Source organism: Eschrichtius robustus, chromosome 3 (genome assembly GCF_028021215.1).
Source record: "Eschrichtius robustus isolate mEscRob2 chromosome 3, mEscRob2.pri, whole genome shotgun sequence".
Taxonomy (NCBI): domain Eukaryota; kingdom Metazoa; phylum Chordata; class Mammalia; order Artiodactyla; family Eschrichtiidae; genus Eschrichtius; species Eschrichtius robustus.
The window spans coordinates 11979703-11998796 of record NC_090826.1 but is presented as its reverse complement, the minus strand read 5'-3'; the positions used below and the strand labels follow the sequence as shown (position 1 = coordinate 11998796).

General features: G+C 43.4%; 1 protein-coding gene across 6 annotated transcripts in view; it reads right to left on the bottom strand.

Moving 5' to 3' along the window:
* The window catches only part of FHAD1 (forkhead associated phosphopeptide binding domain 1), a 150152-nt gene that overhangs the window by 96868 nt on the left and 34190 nt on the right, over positions 1–19094 (bottom strand). For all 6 annotated transcript variants that reach the window (XR_011073460.1, XM_068538936.1, XM_068538940.1 and 3 more), the window contains exon 4: positions 5032–5302. Coding sequence is in view for 5 of the 6 variants with exons in the window: in XM_068538936.1 (XP_068395037.1) it covers positions 5032–5302 (271 nt within the window). In the remaining variant the exon portion in view is untranslated. The remainder of the gene's footprint in view (positions 1–5031; positions 5303–19094) is intronic.

Here is a 19094-nt window from a genome sequence, read left to right as displayed (position 1 = left end):
GGGGAGAGAGTCAGGGGAACGAGGGCAAAAGTTCGGAAACATGAGACCTGGCTGGGAGGCTGAGGAGATAGAGCCCAGGTAGATGTGAGGGCCTCTAAGCCATATGACTCATCCTTCATTTCTCCAGGGGGAATGCAAGTCCTTTAGAGAAGCCCCAAGTTCAACATGGCGCTGGAGAAACTGGTGATTACAGTGGAAAAATTTAAATGGCGGAGTGAAAAAAAGAAAAGAAAAGAAACAGCCCATGTGCCATGTGTCCAAAGGATGCATTAAACAAATACCCAAAAAACCCTGTATATATGTTCATAAAACAGAACATGATCCGTACAACAAAATGAATGAATCTCAGAAATACTACGCTGAGTGAAAAAAGCCTTCCACAAAGGAACATGTACTACATGGTTCTGTGTACTTGAGATTCTAGAACAGGAATATCTAATCCATGGCGGGAAAAGAATTCAGAAGAGTGGTTGCCTCTGGGGCCTGGGGCTGGGAATTGACTGGGGAGGGACATGAGGGAACTTTCTGGGGTGATGGTAATGTTCTATATCTTGATAGGAATTCAGGTTACATAGGTGTACACGACCGTCAAAACTCAATGAGCACACTCAAGATCTACACCTTTCACGGTGTGGTAGCCAGTCTCCAAGATGGCCCCACTGATTCTTGTCTCCTGGTATTCAGACCCTTGCATCATCCTCTCCAATACTGGATGGACTTTATATTAGTTAGCTTGGGCTGCCATAACAAAACACCACAGGAGGTCTTAACAAAAGAAATTCATTTTCTCACAGTTCTGGAGGCTGGAAGTCCAAGATCAAGGTGTGGGCAGGGTTAGGCCTCTCTCCTTGGCTTGCAGACGGCCGCCTTCCTGCTGTGTCCTCACATGGCCTTTTCTCTGTGCACGTGCATCCCTGGCGTCTCTCTCTCTCTTCTTACAAGGACACCAGCCCTTGGATTAGGGCCCACCCAATCATCTCATTTTAACTTACTCATCTATTTAAATACACTATCTCTAAATATAGTCACATTCTGCGATATTGGGATTGAGGCCTCAGCATATGAATTTTGGGGGAATGCAATTCAGTCAATAACAAAGCTTATCTATGTAACCAAGGATATTGCAGAAATGACAGAGTTTGATTCCTGAGGTTAGATCATAAAAGACATTGCAGCTTCTGCCTCACTCTCTAGGACCACTTGTCTGGAGGAGCCGGCAGCCATGTCATGAGGATACTCAAGCAACTTATGGAGAGGTCCACTTAGTGAAGAACCGAGGCCTCTTACCAAAAGCCATGTGAGTGAACCATGCTAGAGATGGGTCCTCCAGCCCCAGGCAAACCTCCAGATGACCAGAGCCCCAGCCAACACCATTACTGCAACCTCATGAAAAATCCTGAGCAGGAATCACCCAGCTAAGCCATTCCCAAATTCCTGACTCAGAGAAACTATGAGATAATAAATGTTTACTGTTGTTTTAGGCCATTACATCCTGCAGTAATTTGTTATGCAGCAATAAGTAGCAAATACAGGTTTTGACACCAGGAGTGGTGCAAAATTTAACAAAAATCCTAAAAGGTGGAGTGGTTTGGGATGGAACAGCGGCCAGAAGCTGGAGGACTTTTGCCAAGAGTCTTTGAGAAAGCCTGAATCGTCTTAGTAGAAGCCCGACGGCCTTTGAGGAGGCAGTGAGGGAAGCTTTCCAGGAAAGTGAGGAAAATGTTACTGGGGTTAAGGGGTCCTTGTGAGGTGGTGGCAGAAGGTTTCATAACACGCTGCCTGTGGTCATGAGGAAGGTAGAAAATGTTCGTGATGAGGTTGAGTGGTCAAGCTAAAGAGAGTCCCAGACACAGTCTTGGAAGATGCTGCCTGGTTACTTCTTGCTACTTATAGTGAAATGTGAGGGGGAGAGACAGCTAAAGGAAGGGCTGTTAAACCAGGGCAATGCTCTGGGCTTGAAAATTCCCTGCCTCTCCAGGTGGCAAATGAAATGCAAGAAACAGGTTCTGGGCAGAGATCAAATCAAGGGCGCTCTCAAGAAAACACGGTCTAGAGAAGAAGCTGAGGGTGTGGCTGTAAAATCCTTTCTTAAGAATACAGATCCAGGGCAGTGTCCAAGAGAACCCTTCGGTCAAAGAACTGGGCTTCTAAGAAGCTTCTGTCCTTCGTCAGTCTTTGCAGAAGCCCATGGTGGAAGGGCTTGTGTCAAAAAAATCTGTGGGCGTGGGTTTTGCCTAATAGGATGAACCCCAATAAGAAGCACTGCCAACTCAGACTGATAGAGACCCACAAAAGTAAAAGAAGCGTCTGGACCCCCAAGCTTCTACAGGCAGGAAGCAGGCTATAAAACTATGCAGCCGCATACATGTGATACCTTTCATAGGAAAGGTAGGACGACTCAGAAGGCGGAACTCAGGGACCAGGGGGCAGAGCCAAGAGCCCTGGAAAGTCATTTCTGGGCAAGAGTTGGACTGAAGCCCAATCAAGGAACTGCCAGTATTTTCCCGGCTGGATTTCAGAATTGCTTTGGGCCAGTGACTCCTGTGTGTTTCCTGTTTTTCTTCTTTTGGAACAAGAGGAGTGTATGTAGCAGTTATGCTATGTCTGTCCCGCCAACATATGCTGGGTGGGTAAGGGACAGACACTTTGTTCATAGGTCTTCAGATTTCTGGAAGTAGTACTTGATGAGTTGAACTTAAGGAACTACACCCATGAGCCCCATCTGTACCTGGACTTGATTTAGATGAGATTCTGGAATTTGAACTGATGCTGTTAATGGGGTGAGATTTTGGGGCACCTCGGGAGAGAGGAGGAGGAGCGAGAATCGTTGAGGACCCGAGGGCAGGCTGTGGTAGCCAGCCTCCAAGATGACTGCTGATAATCCCTGCCTCCTGGTCTTCAGGCCCGTGTGTAGTCTTCTCTCACACTGGAGGGTGACGCCCTGTGTAACCAGTAGGATATTGCAGCAATGACAGAGGCTTCTGAGGCTTAGTCACAAGAGATGCTGCAATTCCATCTTGCTCTCCAGGATCACTTGCTCAGGAGGAGAAGCTGCCGTGTCATGAGAACACTCGAGCCACTCTCTGGGGAGGCCCATGTGGTGAGGAACCGGGGCCTCCTGCTGACGCCTATGTGAGCACGCCGTCTTGGAAGCGGATCCTCCGGCCCAGGTCAAAGCCTTCAGATGACTGCAGCCTTACGAGGGACCCTGAGCCACAGCCGTCCTGCTAAGCTGCTCCCAAATTCCTGACCCACAGGAACCGTATAGATGATAGCACATGTTTGATTTTTGTTTTAGGCTGCTAAGTTTGGGGAGAATTTGTTATGCAATCATGATAACTAATACACATTGCGTGTTAATTTTACATGAAAGAGACAAAAAATGTTGAATTCTAGTTAATGGTATATGTGCTAAAACATTTAGGGGGAGGACTACAGACGTGTGCTATTTATTTTGAAATGCATCAAAAAATAAGATGGATTAATGCAGGGCAAGAAGGATGGGTAGACAGAAATGTAATAAAGAGTACAGCAAAGTGGTAGTGGTAGAATTGGGAGGAGAGCTGTTCTCTGTAAAATTCTTTTTGCTTTGCTGTATGTTTGAAAGTTTTCACATTAAAATGCTGGGGGAAATGGCTGAGTAATTTCTTAACTTGGGTGGTAGGTACATGAGCGTTCCTTAGACGATGATGATGATGATGATGATGATGATGAAGTAAACTGTAGAGATACCTCTCATTTGCTCCTTAGTCTGTATATTTCAGAATAATAACTATTATTTGAATGGCTGAGGGAGGTGACTAGGTGAGTGGTGCTGAGTGAGACCAGGGGAGGGTGTGGAGGCATCGAGAGACCTGGGGACTCAGAGGGGTCTGGGGCTGGGACGCAGAAAACAGAGAATGGGACCTTCACACCAGTGGCCACAGAAGAAACCTGGGAATCATGCCAGGGACTAAGTCGACCCAGCTACTCTGCCAGTGAGGCTGGCAAGGCCGAGAGGATGGTGACAGACAGGAAGTCTCCTCCCCAAATGCCATGAGGCCTTCTTGGGGGGCGGGGGGGAGAAGGAAACCCTGATGGCTATGTGTCCCCAAAGTGACCAGGCTGTGAGTGACAGTCACTGAGATAACCAGCCTTAAATTTGACTGAAAAGCGTTAGATTAGATTAGATTGAATATATCACCTCCGGAGAAGCAATTTTCTCCATAAGCCTCAGTCTCCTCTAACCTGTAAAATGGTAATAAAATATTTAAAAACCTCCTAAGGCAAGAGGGATTTCAGTTACTAATATGTCTGTACATCTGAGTCAAAGTATATAAATTTAGATTCTGATACACATTCATATATATTCATATATACGTACACACACACACACACACACACACCACAGAGGTACTGACGTGTGCAGATGGGCAGAGCACAGTCTTGGAGGAGTTTGTGCCAAAAAGTCAACAGAGAGAATTCCGGTGATAAGGGTGACAGCTTATCTTTTACTCTTTTCTAACTTTCTGCTTACCCCAATTTTTTCACAATTGATTATGTTCTGCTTTAGAATCAGAGAACATAAGCAAAAGCCAGAGAAAGACAAATATCACACGATATCGCTTATATGTGGAATCTAAAAAAAGGTACAAATGAACTTATCTACAAAACAGAGATAGAGTTACAGATGTAGAAAATAAACTTATGGTTCCCGGGAATAAGAGGGGGGAGGGATAAATTGGAAGAGAGGGATTGACATACACAATACTATATATAAAATAGATAACTAATAAGGACCTACTGGATAGCACAGGGAACTCTACTCAATACTCTGTAATGGCCTATATGGGAAAAGAATCTAAAAAAGAGTGGATACATGTATATGTTTAACAGATTCAGTTTGCTGCATACCTGAAACTAACACAACACTGTAAATCAACTGTACCTCAATAAAAATTAAAAAAAAAAAAAAGGGAAAGCAAAACCCGAGACCCATCCTCCCAGCCAAAAGCCCATCCCCTAAGCCGCCATGGATGTGCCCATGAGTACCTTGCTTGATGATGGGAACCCTGTGGGCAGCTCTGTCCACCACGAAGGAGAACATCTTCCCGCTGGCACTCACGGGCCGCTTGTGGGAGGCAGGTGGGACCATGCGGGGCCCGGGGAACCCCTGGGACCAGCTCCTCTGCACTGGCACTGGCCAGATGCCCGGGTGGAAGGGGGTCTGTGGTGGTGAGGGTGACTGGTTCGGTTGCTGGGTGGCCCGAGGTGGCTGTGGCCTTGGCCAAGGTGCTGGGTCCCTCACCCACGGGAAGGAGACCTGCAGGGGCAGACAAGAGGGTCAGGGGAGGTTACGAGCAGCTGGGGTGGTCTTCACCCTTCTGTCCCGGCGACATAATTGCTGCCCTAGATTTCAGCGTGTAAGTCACTTCTCCCAGGAAGCCCTCCCAGACTCTCTCCAAATTTGGGATGGTGGTCCCCACCATGGGTCACCTTGCACATTATCGCACCACCATGTATTGGGTGCAGCCTTCGTGCCAGGCACCCAGTCAAGAGATTCGCATGCGTTACCTCATTTAATACCCCTGATGCTCTGTGATGAGCCCGAGGCTGAGCAAGACCTAGTGACTTTCGCAGGATCACAGGTTTGGTAGAGAGCTGCTGAGCTGGTAGAATGCCACCTCTGAGAGGGGGAGGGCTTTTTGTCTATCTTGCTCACCACCGTATCCTCAGCTCCTAGAATAAACCCTTGGCACATACAGAGTAGGTCCTTAAATATTGGTTGAAAGAATGAATGAACACATCTCCGAGATTCAAGCCCAGCTCTCCAGGACACACACATCCACACTGCGCGTCTCTCTGGCACTCCTACTCCATCTGTTCCCCGAAGCCGAGAGCTCTGGGGGGGAAGGCACCCCAACTGGCTCATTAACCTGTGATCCTCAACATCTGCCATATCTGATTCTTGGCAGACACTCCATAAATATCTATCGAGGGAACCCTTTTTCATCTGACCCAGGGGAAGATGTCTGTAGCTACTTTCAACAGAGCACATCAAAAGCCATCTAAACCGGGAGAAGCAAATACTGAGAGGTGCTGACACCTGGCTTTGTCTTGGTTAATGCTGTCGTGGCCGTCCCTCCCCATGCCTAGTGGTTAAGCTGTGACATCGTGTATGCTACCATTTACTGTAATTACTCACCTATTTCTCACAATAACCCTGCAGGGGAGGAGCTCTCCTTTCCTAGTTTACAAATGAGGCTTGGAGAGGTTAAGGAATTCACCAAGCTCAGGTGGTGGTGGAGAGGGTGGTGGGACTGGGGTCTGGAAAGCTCTTTCCCTCTCTCTCTCTCTCTCTCTCCCTTCTCTGCCCCCCCTCTCCCGCCCCCAGTCTCTTGGCAGAAAAAAACACACTTTTCAAGTAAGAAGCTAAGTTCAAAGGTTTGCCGCCTGTGGCGGGTCACGTTTCTCTTTCTGCAGACTGGAGACACATAATGAGAAACAGGACAGAATGCTTCCGAAATAGGAGCACTGGCAGACAGAACTTCCTATAGCTCCAGCTGGATTGCATTCAAGAGGAAGGTCCTCCACTCACTCAGGTTCCCAAACCAGTCTTTTAGCTACAGTCTTTCCCAGCCAAGTCAAGAATCCGGTGAATTCCCCTGAAGACTTTTTTGGAGTCAGGGAGAATACTGTTCGGGAAAATCAAACTCCAATTGCCTGGCGACACCTGGCCCAGCATTTATGATGACACTGGCCCCGTTGAAACCTGTTTCAGGAACGGACTTGGCAGTGTTCCAGAACTCTGTTACCTTATGTGAAGATTCGAATTTCTCTCCACTGTGGGCACCTCAGTCTCCACCTAAGCTTTCTTCCTTTCTCTCCTTTCAGAAGCTGAGGTGTCCTGCTCCTGCCTTGCACTAACTTCTCCATCCGTCCTATCCCTTCCCGTCCTCTCCTCTGGGGCTGTCTTGCCTCAATCATTCCTATAACCTTTCCTCATCGATTTAATAAAGATTTATCAAATGAAAGGGCTGAAGGTGGGAAGGGGGAAATTTGAATATGTTTTACCCCCGCCTGCTAGAAAACAAATCTAGAGACCACGGGTAGTGTGGAGGAATTCCCTTTTGCGCTGGGATGCTCAGGTAGATGTGCCTCACTGCCCACTAACTGCCAGGGTGCTAAAGGGAGTGGTCATATCTCATGCCTCAAGTGGTCCACTGCTGTAGTGGACAGGCCACAACCCACCCGACTCTTCTGGAAATTCCAGGAATCTCCCTGCCAATCTGTCGGCCCATTGCTGTGGGTGGGGCTAAGCAATCAGCCAATCACACTCCCTGGCCATATTGATTGGTTCAGCGGTGGGGCAAGTGATCCAATCAGAGCCAAGGAGACCCAAGAGGACTTGGCTGGACACCAGGATCTGGAGTGACCTGGTGGGACTTCAGAATGCAGCCAGCATGAGGGAGTGGAGCCCAGACATGGAGAGAGGGAAGCTGTTTATTTATTTTTCAAATTGTGGTAAATAACCTGCAACATAAAATTTGTCATCGTAGCTATTTTAAAGTATATAGTTCAGTGGTGTTAAGTATATTCACATTACTGTGAGATGGATCTCCAGAACTTTTTCGTCTTGCAAAACGTAAACCCTGAAGGAGGATTAACCAAGATGGCGGAGTAGAAGGACGTGCTCTCACTCCCTCTTGCGAGAGCACCAGAATCACAACTGGCTGCTGGACAATCATTGACAGGATGACCCTGGAATTCACCAAGGAGGATACCCCACATCCAAGGACAGAGGAGAAGCCACAGTGAGACGGTAGGAGGGGGGCAATCAGAGTAAAATCAAATCCCATAACTGCTGGGTGGGTGACTCACAGACTGGCGAACACTTATACCACAGAAGTCCACCCACTGGAGTGAAGGTTCTGAGCCCCACATCAGGCTTCCCAACCTGGGGGTCCGGCAACGGGAGGAGGAATTCCTAGAGAATCAGACTTTGAAGCCTAGTGGGAATTGATTGCAGGACTTTGACAGGACTGGGGGAAACAGAGACCCCACTCTTGGAGGACACACACAAAGTAATGTGTGCATCGGGACCCAGGGGAAGGAGCAGTGACCCTGGGGGAGACTGAACCAGACCTACCTGCTGGTGTTGGGGGGTCTCCTGCAGAGGCGGGGGGTGGCTCTGTTTCACTGTGGGGAGAAGGACACTGGCAGCAGAGGTTCTGGGAAGTTCTCCTTGGCGTGAGCCCTCCCAGAGTCGGCCATTAACCCCACCAAAGAGCACGGGTAGGCTCCAGTGTTGGGTTGCCTCAGGCAAAACAACCAACAGGGAGGGAGCCCAGCCTCACCCATCAACAGTCAAGTGGATTAAGGTTTTACTGAGCTCTGACCGCCACAGCAACAGGGAGGGAACCCAGCCTCACCCATCAACAGTCAAGTGGATTAAGGTTTTACTGAGCTCTGACCGCCACAGCAACAGTCAGCTCTACCCACCACCAGAGCCTCCCATCGAGCCTCTTAGATAGCCTCAACCACCAGAGGGCAGAGAGCAGAAGCAGGAAAAACTACAATCCTGCAGCCTGTGGACCAAAAACCACAGTTACAGAAAGATAGAGAAGATGAAAAGGCAGAGGGCTACGTACCAGATGAAGGAACAAGAAAAAACCCCAGAAAAACAACCAAATGAAGTGGAGATAGGCAACCTTCCAGAAAAAGAATTCAGAATAATGATAGTGAAGATGATCCAGGACCTCGGAATAAGAATGGAGGCAAAGATTGAGAAGATGCAAGAAATGATTAACAAAGACCTAGAAGAATTAAAGAACAAACAAACAGAGATGACCAATACAATAACTGAAATGAAAACTACGCTAGAAGGAATCAATAGCAGAATAACTGAGGCAGAAGAACGGATAAGTGACCTGGAAGACAGAATGGTGGAATTCACTGCTGCGGAACAGACTAAAGAAAAAAGAATGAAAAGAAATGAAGACAGCCTAAGAGACCTCTGGGACAACATTAAACGCAACAACATTCGCATGATAGGGGTCCCAGAAGGAGAAGAGAGAGAGAAAGGACCAGAGAAAATATTTGAAGAGATTATAGTCGAAAACTTCCCTAACATGGGAAAGGAAATAGCCACCCAAGTCCAGGAAGCGCAGAGAGTCCCATACAGAATAAACCCAAGGAGAAACACGCCGAGACACATAGTAATCAACGTGGCAAAAATTAAAGACAAAGAAAAATTATTGAAAGCAGCAAGGGAAAAACGACAAATAACATACAAGGGAACTCCCATAAGGTTAACAGCTGATCTCTCAGCAGAAACTCTGCAAGCCAGAAGGGAGTGGCATGATATACTTAAAGTGATGAAAGGGAAGAACCTACAACCAAGATTACTCTACCCGGCAAGGATCTCATTTAGATTTGATGGAGAAATCAAAAGCTTTACAGACAAGCAAAAGCTAAGAGAATTCAGCACCACCAAACCAGCTCTACAACAAATGCTAAAGGAACTTCTCTAAGTGGGAAACACAAGAGAAGAAAAGGACCTACAAAAACAAACCCAAAACAATTAAGAAAATGGTCATAGGAACATACATATCGATAATTACCTTAAACGTGAATGGATTAAATGCCCCAACCAAAAGACATAGACTGGCTGAATGGATACAAAAACAAGACCCATATATATGCTGTCTACAAGAGACCCACTTTAGACCTAGGGACACATACAGACTGAAAGTGAGGGGATGGAAAAAGATATTCCATGCAAATGGAAATCAAAAGAAAGCTGGAGTAGCTATACTCATATCAGATAAAATAGACTTTAAAATAAAGAATGTTACAAGAGACAAGGAAGGACACTACATAATGATCCAGGGATCAATCCAAGAAGAAGATATAACAATTATAAATATATACGCACCCAACATAGGAGCACCTCAATACATAAGGCAACTGCTAACAGCTATAAAAGAGGAAATCGACAGTAACACAATAATAGTGGGGGACTTTAACACTTCACTTACACCAATGGACAGATCATCCAAAATGAAAATAAATAAGGAAACAGAAGCTTTAAATGACAGAATAGACCAGATAGATTTAATTGATATATATAGGACATTCCATCCAAAAACAGCAGATTACACGTTCTTCTCAAGTGCGCACGGAACATTCTCCAGGATAGATCACATCTTGGGTCACAAATCAAGCCTCAGTAAATTTAAGAAAATTGAAATCATATCAAGCATCTTTTCTGACCACAACGCTATGAGATTAGAAATGAATTACAGGGAAAAAAACGTAAGAAAGACAAACACATGGAGGCTGAACAATACGTTACTAAATAACCAAGAGATCACTGAAGAAATCAAAGAGGAAATAAAAAAATACCTAGAGACAAATGACAATGGAAACACGACGACCCAAAACCTATGGGATGCAGCAAAAGCGGTTCTAAGAGGGAAGTTTATAGCTATACAAGCCTACCTCAAGAAACAAGAAAAATCTCAAGTAAACAATCTAACCTTACACCTAAAGAAACTAGAGAAAGAAGAACAAACAAAACCCAAAGTTAGCAGAAGGAAAGAAATCATAAAGATCAGAGCAGAAATAGATGAAATAGAAACAAAGAAAACAATAGCAAAGATCAATAAAACTAAAAGTTGGTTCTTTGAGAAGATAAACAAAATTGATAAGCCATTAGCCAGACTCATCAAGAAAAAGAGGGAGAGGACTCAAATCAATAAAATCAGAAATGAAAAAGGAGAAGTTACAACAGACACCGCAGAAATACAAAGCATCCTAAGAGACTACTACAAGCAACTTTATGCCAATAAAATGGACAACCTGGAAGAAATGGACAAATTCTTAGAAAGGTATAACCTTCCAAGACTGAACCAGGAAGAAACAGAAAATATGAACAGACCAATCACAAGTAATGAAATTGAAACTGTGATTAAAAATCTTCCAACAAACAAAAGTCCAGGACCAGATGGCTTCACAGGTGAATTCTATCAAACACTTAGAGAAGAGCTAACACCCATCCTTCTCAAACTCTTCCAAAAGATTGCAGAGGAAGGAACACTCCCAAACTCATTCTATGAGGCCACCGTCACCCTGATACCAAAACCAGACAAAGACACTACAAAAAAAGAAAATTACAGACCAATATCACTGATGAATATAGATGCAAAAATCCTCAACAAAATACTAGCAAACAGAATCCAACAACACATTAAAAGGATCATACACCACGATCAAGTGGGATTTATCCCAGGGATGCAAGGATTCTTCAATATACGCAAATCAATCAATGTGATACACCATATTAACAAATTGAAGAATAAAAACCATATGATCATCTCAATAGATGCAGAAAAAGCTTTTGACAAAATTCAACACCCATTTCTGATAAAAACTCTCCAGAAAGTGGGCATAGAGGGAACCTACCTCAACATAATAAAGGCCATATATGACAAACCCACAGCAAACATCATTCTCAATGGTGAAAAACTGAAAGCATTTCCTCTAAGATCAGGAACAACACAAGGATGTCCACTCTCACCACTATTATTCAACATAGTTCTGGAAGTCCTAGCCATGGCAATCAGAGAAGAAAAAGAAATAAAAGGAATACAAATTGGAAAAGAAGAAGTAAAACTGGCACTGTTTGCGGATGACATGATACTATACATAGAGAATCCTAAAACTGCCACCAGGAAACTGCTAGAGCTAATTAATGAATATGGTAAAGCTGCAGGATACAAAATTAATGCACAGAAATCTCTTGCATTCCTATACACTAATGATGAAAAATCTGAAAGAGAAATTATGGAAACACTCCCATTTACCATTGCAACAAAAAGAATAAAATACCTAGGAATAAACCTACCTAGGGAGACAAAGGACCTGTATGCAGAAAACTATAAGACACTGATGAAAGAAATTAAAGATGATACCAACAGATGGAGAGATATACCATGTTCTTGGATTGGAAGAATCAACATTGTGAAAATGAGTATACTACCCAAAGCAATCTACAGATTCAATGCAATCCCTATCAAATTACCAATGGCATTTTTTACGGAGCTAGAACAAATCATCTTAAAATTTGTATGGAGACACAAAAGACCCCGAATAGCCAAAGCAGTCTTGAGGCAAAAAAATGGAGCTGGAGGAATCAGACTCCCTGACTTCAGACTCTACTACAAAGCTACAGTAATCAAGACAATATGGTACTGGCACAAAAACAGAAACATAGATCAATGGAACAAGATAGAAAGCCCAGAGATTAACCCACGCACCTATGGTCAACTAATCTATGACAAAGGAGGCAAAGATATACAATGGAGAAAAGACAGTCTCTTCAATAAGTGGTGCTGGGAAAACTGGACAGCTACATGTCAAAGAATGAAATTAGAATACTCCCTAACACCATACACAAAAATAAACTCAAAATGGATTAGAGACCTAAATATAAGACTGGACACTATAAAACTCTTAGAGGAAAACATAGGAAGAACACTCTTTGACATAAATCACAGCAAGATCTTTTTTGATCCACCTCCTAGAGTAATGGAAATAAAAACAAAAATAAACAAGTGGGACCTAATGAAACTTCAAAGCTTTTGCACAGCAAAGGAAACCATAAACAAGACGAAAAGACAACCCTCGGAATGGGAGAAAATATTTGCAAACGAATCAACGGACAAAGGATTAATCTCCAAAATATATAAACAGCTCATTCAGCTCAATATTAAAGAAACAAACACCCCAATCCAAAAATGGGCAGAAGACCTAAATAGACATTTCTCCAAAGAAGACATCCAGACGGCCACGAAGCACATGAAAAGATGCTCAACGTCACTAATTATTAGAGGAATGCAAATCAAAACTACAATGAGGTATCACCTCACCCCTGTTAGAATGGGCATCATCAGAAAATCTACAAACAACAAATGCTGGAGAGGGTGTGGAGAAAAGGGAACCCTCTTGCACTGTTGGTGGGAATGTAAATTGATACAGCCACTATGGAGAACAATATGGAGGTTCCTTAAAAAACTAAAAATAGAATTACCATATGACCCAGCAATCCCACTACTGGGCATATACCCAGAGAAAACCGTAATTCAAAAAGACACATGCACCCGAATGTTCATTGCGGCACTATTTACAATAGCCAGGTCATGGAAGCAACCTAAATGCCCATCAACAGACGAATGGATAAAGAATTGTGGTACATATATACAATGGAATATTACTCAGCCATAAAAAGGAACGAAATTGAGTCATTTGTTGAGACGTGGATGGATCTAGAGACTGTCATACAGAGTGAAGTAAGTCAGAAAGAGAAAAACAAATATCGTATATTAATGCATGTATGTGGAACCTAGAAAAATGGTAGAGATGAGCCAGTTTGCAGGGCAGAAGTTGAGACACAGATGTAGAGAATGGACATATGGACACCAAGGGGGGAAAACTGCGGTGGGGTGGGGATGGTGGTGTGCTGAATTGGGCGATTGGGATTGACATGTATACACTGATGTGTATAAAATTGATGCCTAATAAGAACCTGCAGTATAAAAAAACAAACAAAACAACTAATACTAAACTTTCATTGGGTTATTTGCATGGAAATATGTTAATATAAATGTTTCAGACATTACATGAAATTTCTAAAAATCTTATATTTGTATTTGTATGGAAATATGTATGGAAATATGTTAATATAAATGTTTCAGACATTACATGAAATTTCTAAAAATCTTATATGTTCTGGTATAATGTTATAAGTAATCATCCTAGTTATTACTTTAAAATGTATATCTCAGAAATAACTAATTTTCTTGTCAACTGCATTATTATGAACTTTCATCAAATCTTTAACCGTGGTCATTTTTAAGTCTTTTGTCATTTACAGACAGTTCTGGGTGTACTCTGATGATTTTGCAAATATGTTCCTATAAAAGGGTTTCATCTTCAGGAAATTCATGGAAAAGACTCTGACAAGTACAGGTTTCTGGTAACTGACTGTACTGCTGAACTGAATGAATACGCATTTTCAGAACTCTAATGAAAAACTGATGAACTCATAAAAGTGCTAACAAAAGATCAAGATGAAAAAAAAATTAATTACATGGGACTGAGTGAACTGATGAGGATGAGTATAATTTTTGTGACTTTCTGTCTGAATTAAAAAAAAAAAAAATCCCACAAGGACTCAGAGGCAAAGAATATACAAATCAATTTTCACTGCAAAGTAAAGGAGCTGTTGCAGTGGAGGATTACTGGACTGAATGTCAATATTATGACATAGTATGAGTGTGTTTCATGTTTGGTAATTGCAATCATTGTTGCTTTTGTTGTGGTCATCCATGTACAATGCTTGGTGTCAGTCTATTTATCTCTTGTAAAAAGAAAATACAGTGTGTGTGTGTGTGAAAAAAAATATATATATACATAAAAAACAAAAACAAAAACAAAAACGTAAACCCTATTACCATTAGACAACAACTCCCCATTCCCTCCGCCACCCAGCCCGTGGTGACCAACATTCTGTCTCTATGAATTTGACTACTCTAAGTACCAAGTACCTCAAATAAGTGAAATCACATGGTACTTGTCTTTTTGTGACTGGCGTATTTCACTTAGCATAATGTCCTCAAGGTTCATCCATGTTGTAACATGTCAAAATTTCCTTCATTTTTAAGGCTAAATAATATTCCATCATACAGTTTAGAGTGTATTTTGTTTATCGATTAAGCGTCATGGGCACTTGGGTGGTTTCTACCTCTTGGCTATTGTAACTATGCTGCTGTGAACATGGTGGGGAAAATAAGGAAGCTGGTTTTGAGCCTTGGCTGGGGTGCTACCCTGAAGTGCTCCATCCCTGAGGCCGGCTAGAGCTGGTTTCTGTCGCTTGCAGCACACAGAGCCCGAACGATAGGGCCCCTCGGGGGAAGGAGCCAAAGATGTGTAAATGTAGCAGAGACTCCAAGCTCTTCGGGTTTAAAAATTAAAAAATAAAGTTTTGGTTTTTTTTTTTCTCTGAAGCGTGCTGGTTGAGGGTAGCTTTAGTTGGAGGGTTAAAGTTGGTTTTCTCTAGTTTGCCGGCTTGCTCTATCACAGGGAAGGTCAAGGTTTTCTCAGAAATTGCTGCTGGTAACTACAACGAAACAGGCAGGGAGAAAAGCAAACATAAGAAAAAGACTCACGTTAAAAGCCAGCTCCGGTCTGTACAGGAAGCATGGGGTCAAGGTCAGTTATCAACAAGTCTGTTTTTATTATTTATTTATTTTAGATTTAATTTTATTTATTTTTGGCTGCGTTGGTTTTTTGTTGCTACGTGCAGCCTTTCTTTAGTTGCGGCGAGCGGGGGCTACTCTTCGTTGTGGTGCACGGGCTTCTCCTTGCGGTGGCTTCTCTTGTTTCGGAGTGTGGGCTCTAGGTGCGTGGGCTGCAGTAGCTGGGGCACACAGGCTCAGCAGTTGCGGCACGTGGGCTCTAGAGCGCAGGCTCAGTAGTTGTGGCGCACGGGCTTAGTTGCTCCGCGACATGTGGGATCTTCCCGGACCAGGGCTTGAACCTGTGTCCCCTGCATTGGCAGGTGGATTCTTATCCACTGTGTCACTGGGGAAGTCCCCAAGTCTGTTTTTAGAAACTTTAGTTTAACAATACATGCTAATGCCTTTTCTCTTTCTTTGTGCCTGTTCTCTGACCATATGGTATGTTGCCATGGTTGGGTGTTTTGTTTTGTTTTTGAGGTAGCATATGTTATACTCCTGATTTCTTTTCCATACTACCTTTAAAATAGCAGGTTGTCAACCACCTGGATTAACCATGACCACATCCACGGCTGAATTTATATTAGCTTTAATAAACACGGGTCAATGATTTACTCAAGAAATCACTATCCATTTTTTTTCAAATTATCTACTTGTTCTTTGTGTTATTTCTCCAATATCTGCTTCTAACCCTGTAAAGAGTGTAGGTTGAATGGGAGACCCTAAAAAAAATTCAAGGTAGTTTGCACACCGAGTGCCTATAGTACACATGAATTCTGCCAGGAAGCCCTGGAGCCTGCATAGAAGGTGGAAACTTAGACCTTGCCCTTGGAGAGCTTGTTATGTGCTCTGCCATTTGTAAGTAATTGTGGACAATACAATGGCTATGAGCCACTGTGTAGAGAAGCCACAGATGTTCCACAGACTGTGCTGGGCACTTAACGCATGTGGTCTCATCTGATCTCCAGAATAATCTTGGAGGAGGCATTTTACCCCTCATTGTGTGGATTAAGAAACTGAAGCTCAGAGAGGTTAAATGACTTGCCCAAGGTCTCACAGCCAGGAAGTGGTGACACTATTTGACTCCAATACCTGTGCTCTTAGGACTTCTAGGTTACTCGAAGTCATGATTTATTACCTGCTTTCCATACTCACAAACGGATCTTAGATGATTGGTTAGTGAATGATAGGATATTTTCCGAGTTAAAAAAAGGAAATGAGCATTAGATGGTGTGAAAAACCACAAGACATCGCATGGGCTACTTAGAAACGGGATTTTCTAGGAACACTGACAACTGTCTTATGGAAGTGTAATTCATCTGGTACATGCCACGCCCTGGAAGCAGCTCAGAGGACCCCAGCCTCCATCTGGGAAGACCTGTGGTATGTTCACTGCTGTACCAGAGGAGTGCTGGGGCCAGCTGGTACCCGCCCACGAGAACCGACTGTTAAATGTCCAGGAATTTTGCCAACTGGTAGATAAACACAGCCATTAATAAGAATTAACTTACATAAATTTACAATTAAATTATATCAGAAACAAAGGTGATACAAACTTAAAACTCACCCCTTCCTAATTATTTTACTCTATTTTATTATTACCTATGCTCTTGAGGTTATTTCACTCTACTATATGTGTCTGTTGGAAATGCTACATAGTGATGTGTTACCACACCTCTCTTTCCATCTCTGTATTCAGGGATGTGTCATTGGGAGCTTGAAATTGACCGTGGAGGGAGTATTACACCATAGAAATCAGGAAATGCTATAAATCAGGGCTTGATTTTTAAAAACTTTTATAAATAGGTTTAATAATGGTGGTTCGTGTAGAGCTTGATTTTTGTTTGTTTGTTTGTTTCGTTGATTGCCTAGACTTAAGACGGTAATGGAGAAAATGTTAACAGTGCAGATTATACAAAAGCACGTTGTGCCTTAGCCATTATGTTATGAATAGAACAAAAAATTGAGGAAACGTTCTTCCAGTATTTGAAAATTATCATCTGATGCAGCAAAAAAGTCACTCATGTCACTGATGAACATGTGAAGTTCTAACGTCTTTCTTTTTTCACTTGTATTATTCATAAATCCAAAATATCCAAAAATATCCACCAGTGCTCAGGTTGGGAACGCTCTCACTCGTCAACTGCAATGAGAAATTGGCTATGGATACAAGAGTCCAGCTAAAGTCAATGAAAGCATTCTGTGAGACTCAGCTGGCTATATAGAATTTACAAGAAAGAGTACTGTATTTCTTGTTATATGGAAAGACTGTGCTACACATTCTTTATATCAGTAAACCTTATGCTATGCATGCATGTACTTTACTTTTCCCAGAGAGCTGGTCATTAAATATTTACCAGCCAATCGCTGGCTGTGCTGGCACCCAGCAGAGTGCCTGGTACTCAGCTCGCTGACTGAGCTGAACAGTTGGCAAACGGAGTGTAAATAAAAAGGACTTTGATTCTGGGGCTGGGATGGGGAAAATACATGCTAAGCCTGGCGCCCCTTGTAACAGCAGAAACAGCAGTAAGGAAGTGCCCAAAACAAAAAGGTGGGGAGATGCTCAAGGACACAGCAACCAACCTGAGAGAGCTCCCAGTGGCCAAGGCTGGAAGAATTTGAGCGATGAAATAGATAATGAGTATTGGATTATAACTCAAAGTGTAAAATAAGTATACATGAGTCCATACTGACATAGATACATTAGTGAGTAAATACATAAAGGAGGGAGAAGAGACCGTCTTCCTTACAGAAGAATTTCACACACGTAGATGTGGAGCTTAATTCCCACGGTCTGGGAGGGCCTGGGGGGTAGGGGTGACGGTGGGGAGCAGACACACTGACCACAGCCATGGACCTGGAAAGACAGAATGGAGACTATAAAACATGGCCAGTAGATCTCAGAAGCCAGGAGAGGGGGCTACTTGGTGCCAGGACAAATGGCCTTTATCTCAACAGCTCCCGGGGTGTCACCGTAACCCAGAGAGGGGTAATAATTCTAAGTCCCCAAGAAAAGGGTAAATTATGTATGGGGTTTCAGTGTGAGAAATCAGGATTATACATTTAGAACACAGAACTGCCAAGTTATACATTATTTTTAGGTTTTGGAACTTAAAAGAATTAGGTCCCTTTGAGCTGTTCAGAAAAGTCATTCGTTTGGGTTTTTCCCAGCTGTGTTAAAGGAGATCTGGTGCATCTAATTTTCCCATTTTCTTGTAAATCTTCAATCTTACGGTTTTTCCTTTCCTTTCAAGTTCTAATCAGCTTCCTGGTCAGTCCATAAAATGGGAAATAGAATCTAATGAGAAAACAGCCGGATTTTTGCAAATAGCTTTTGCTACCCCTAGACTTGGCCTACTTCAATTCGGTCTTGCCAGATTGAGAGACGGAATGAATGAATGAATGAATGATCATCAACTAAGTTAAGAGAAGGGGCAATGTGGTTCTGGTTTGGTAGCAAAGGATGTGGTCTGCCAGAGGAAGCAGGAAGAGGCCTGGTTCCTGGCCGGGTCTGGGTTCTGTCTCAGCAGGATGCTAAGGGTTCAGCCCGCGCTCCCGTCTCCACCTCCCCCGATGTCGTCTGCATCGTCTCTAGACATCTGGTGACAACACAGCCTCAGGGGTCCTTTTGTGTGAGTTTTTGCTGCGAATGCCGAGACTGAGGCTGTCTGCTGCCCCGTGCCCTCCACTTCACTGGTCTCGGGAAATCGCCTTTGATATAAAACACCCAGCCTCAGGACTTCTCGTCACATCAGTAGGTCCCCACGGGACTTGTAAGAGCACAGGGTAGAGGAAATCCTACAACGTCAGGTAGGA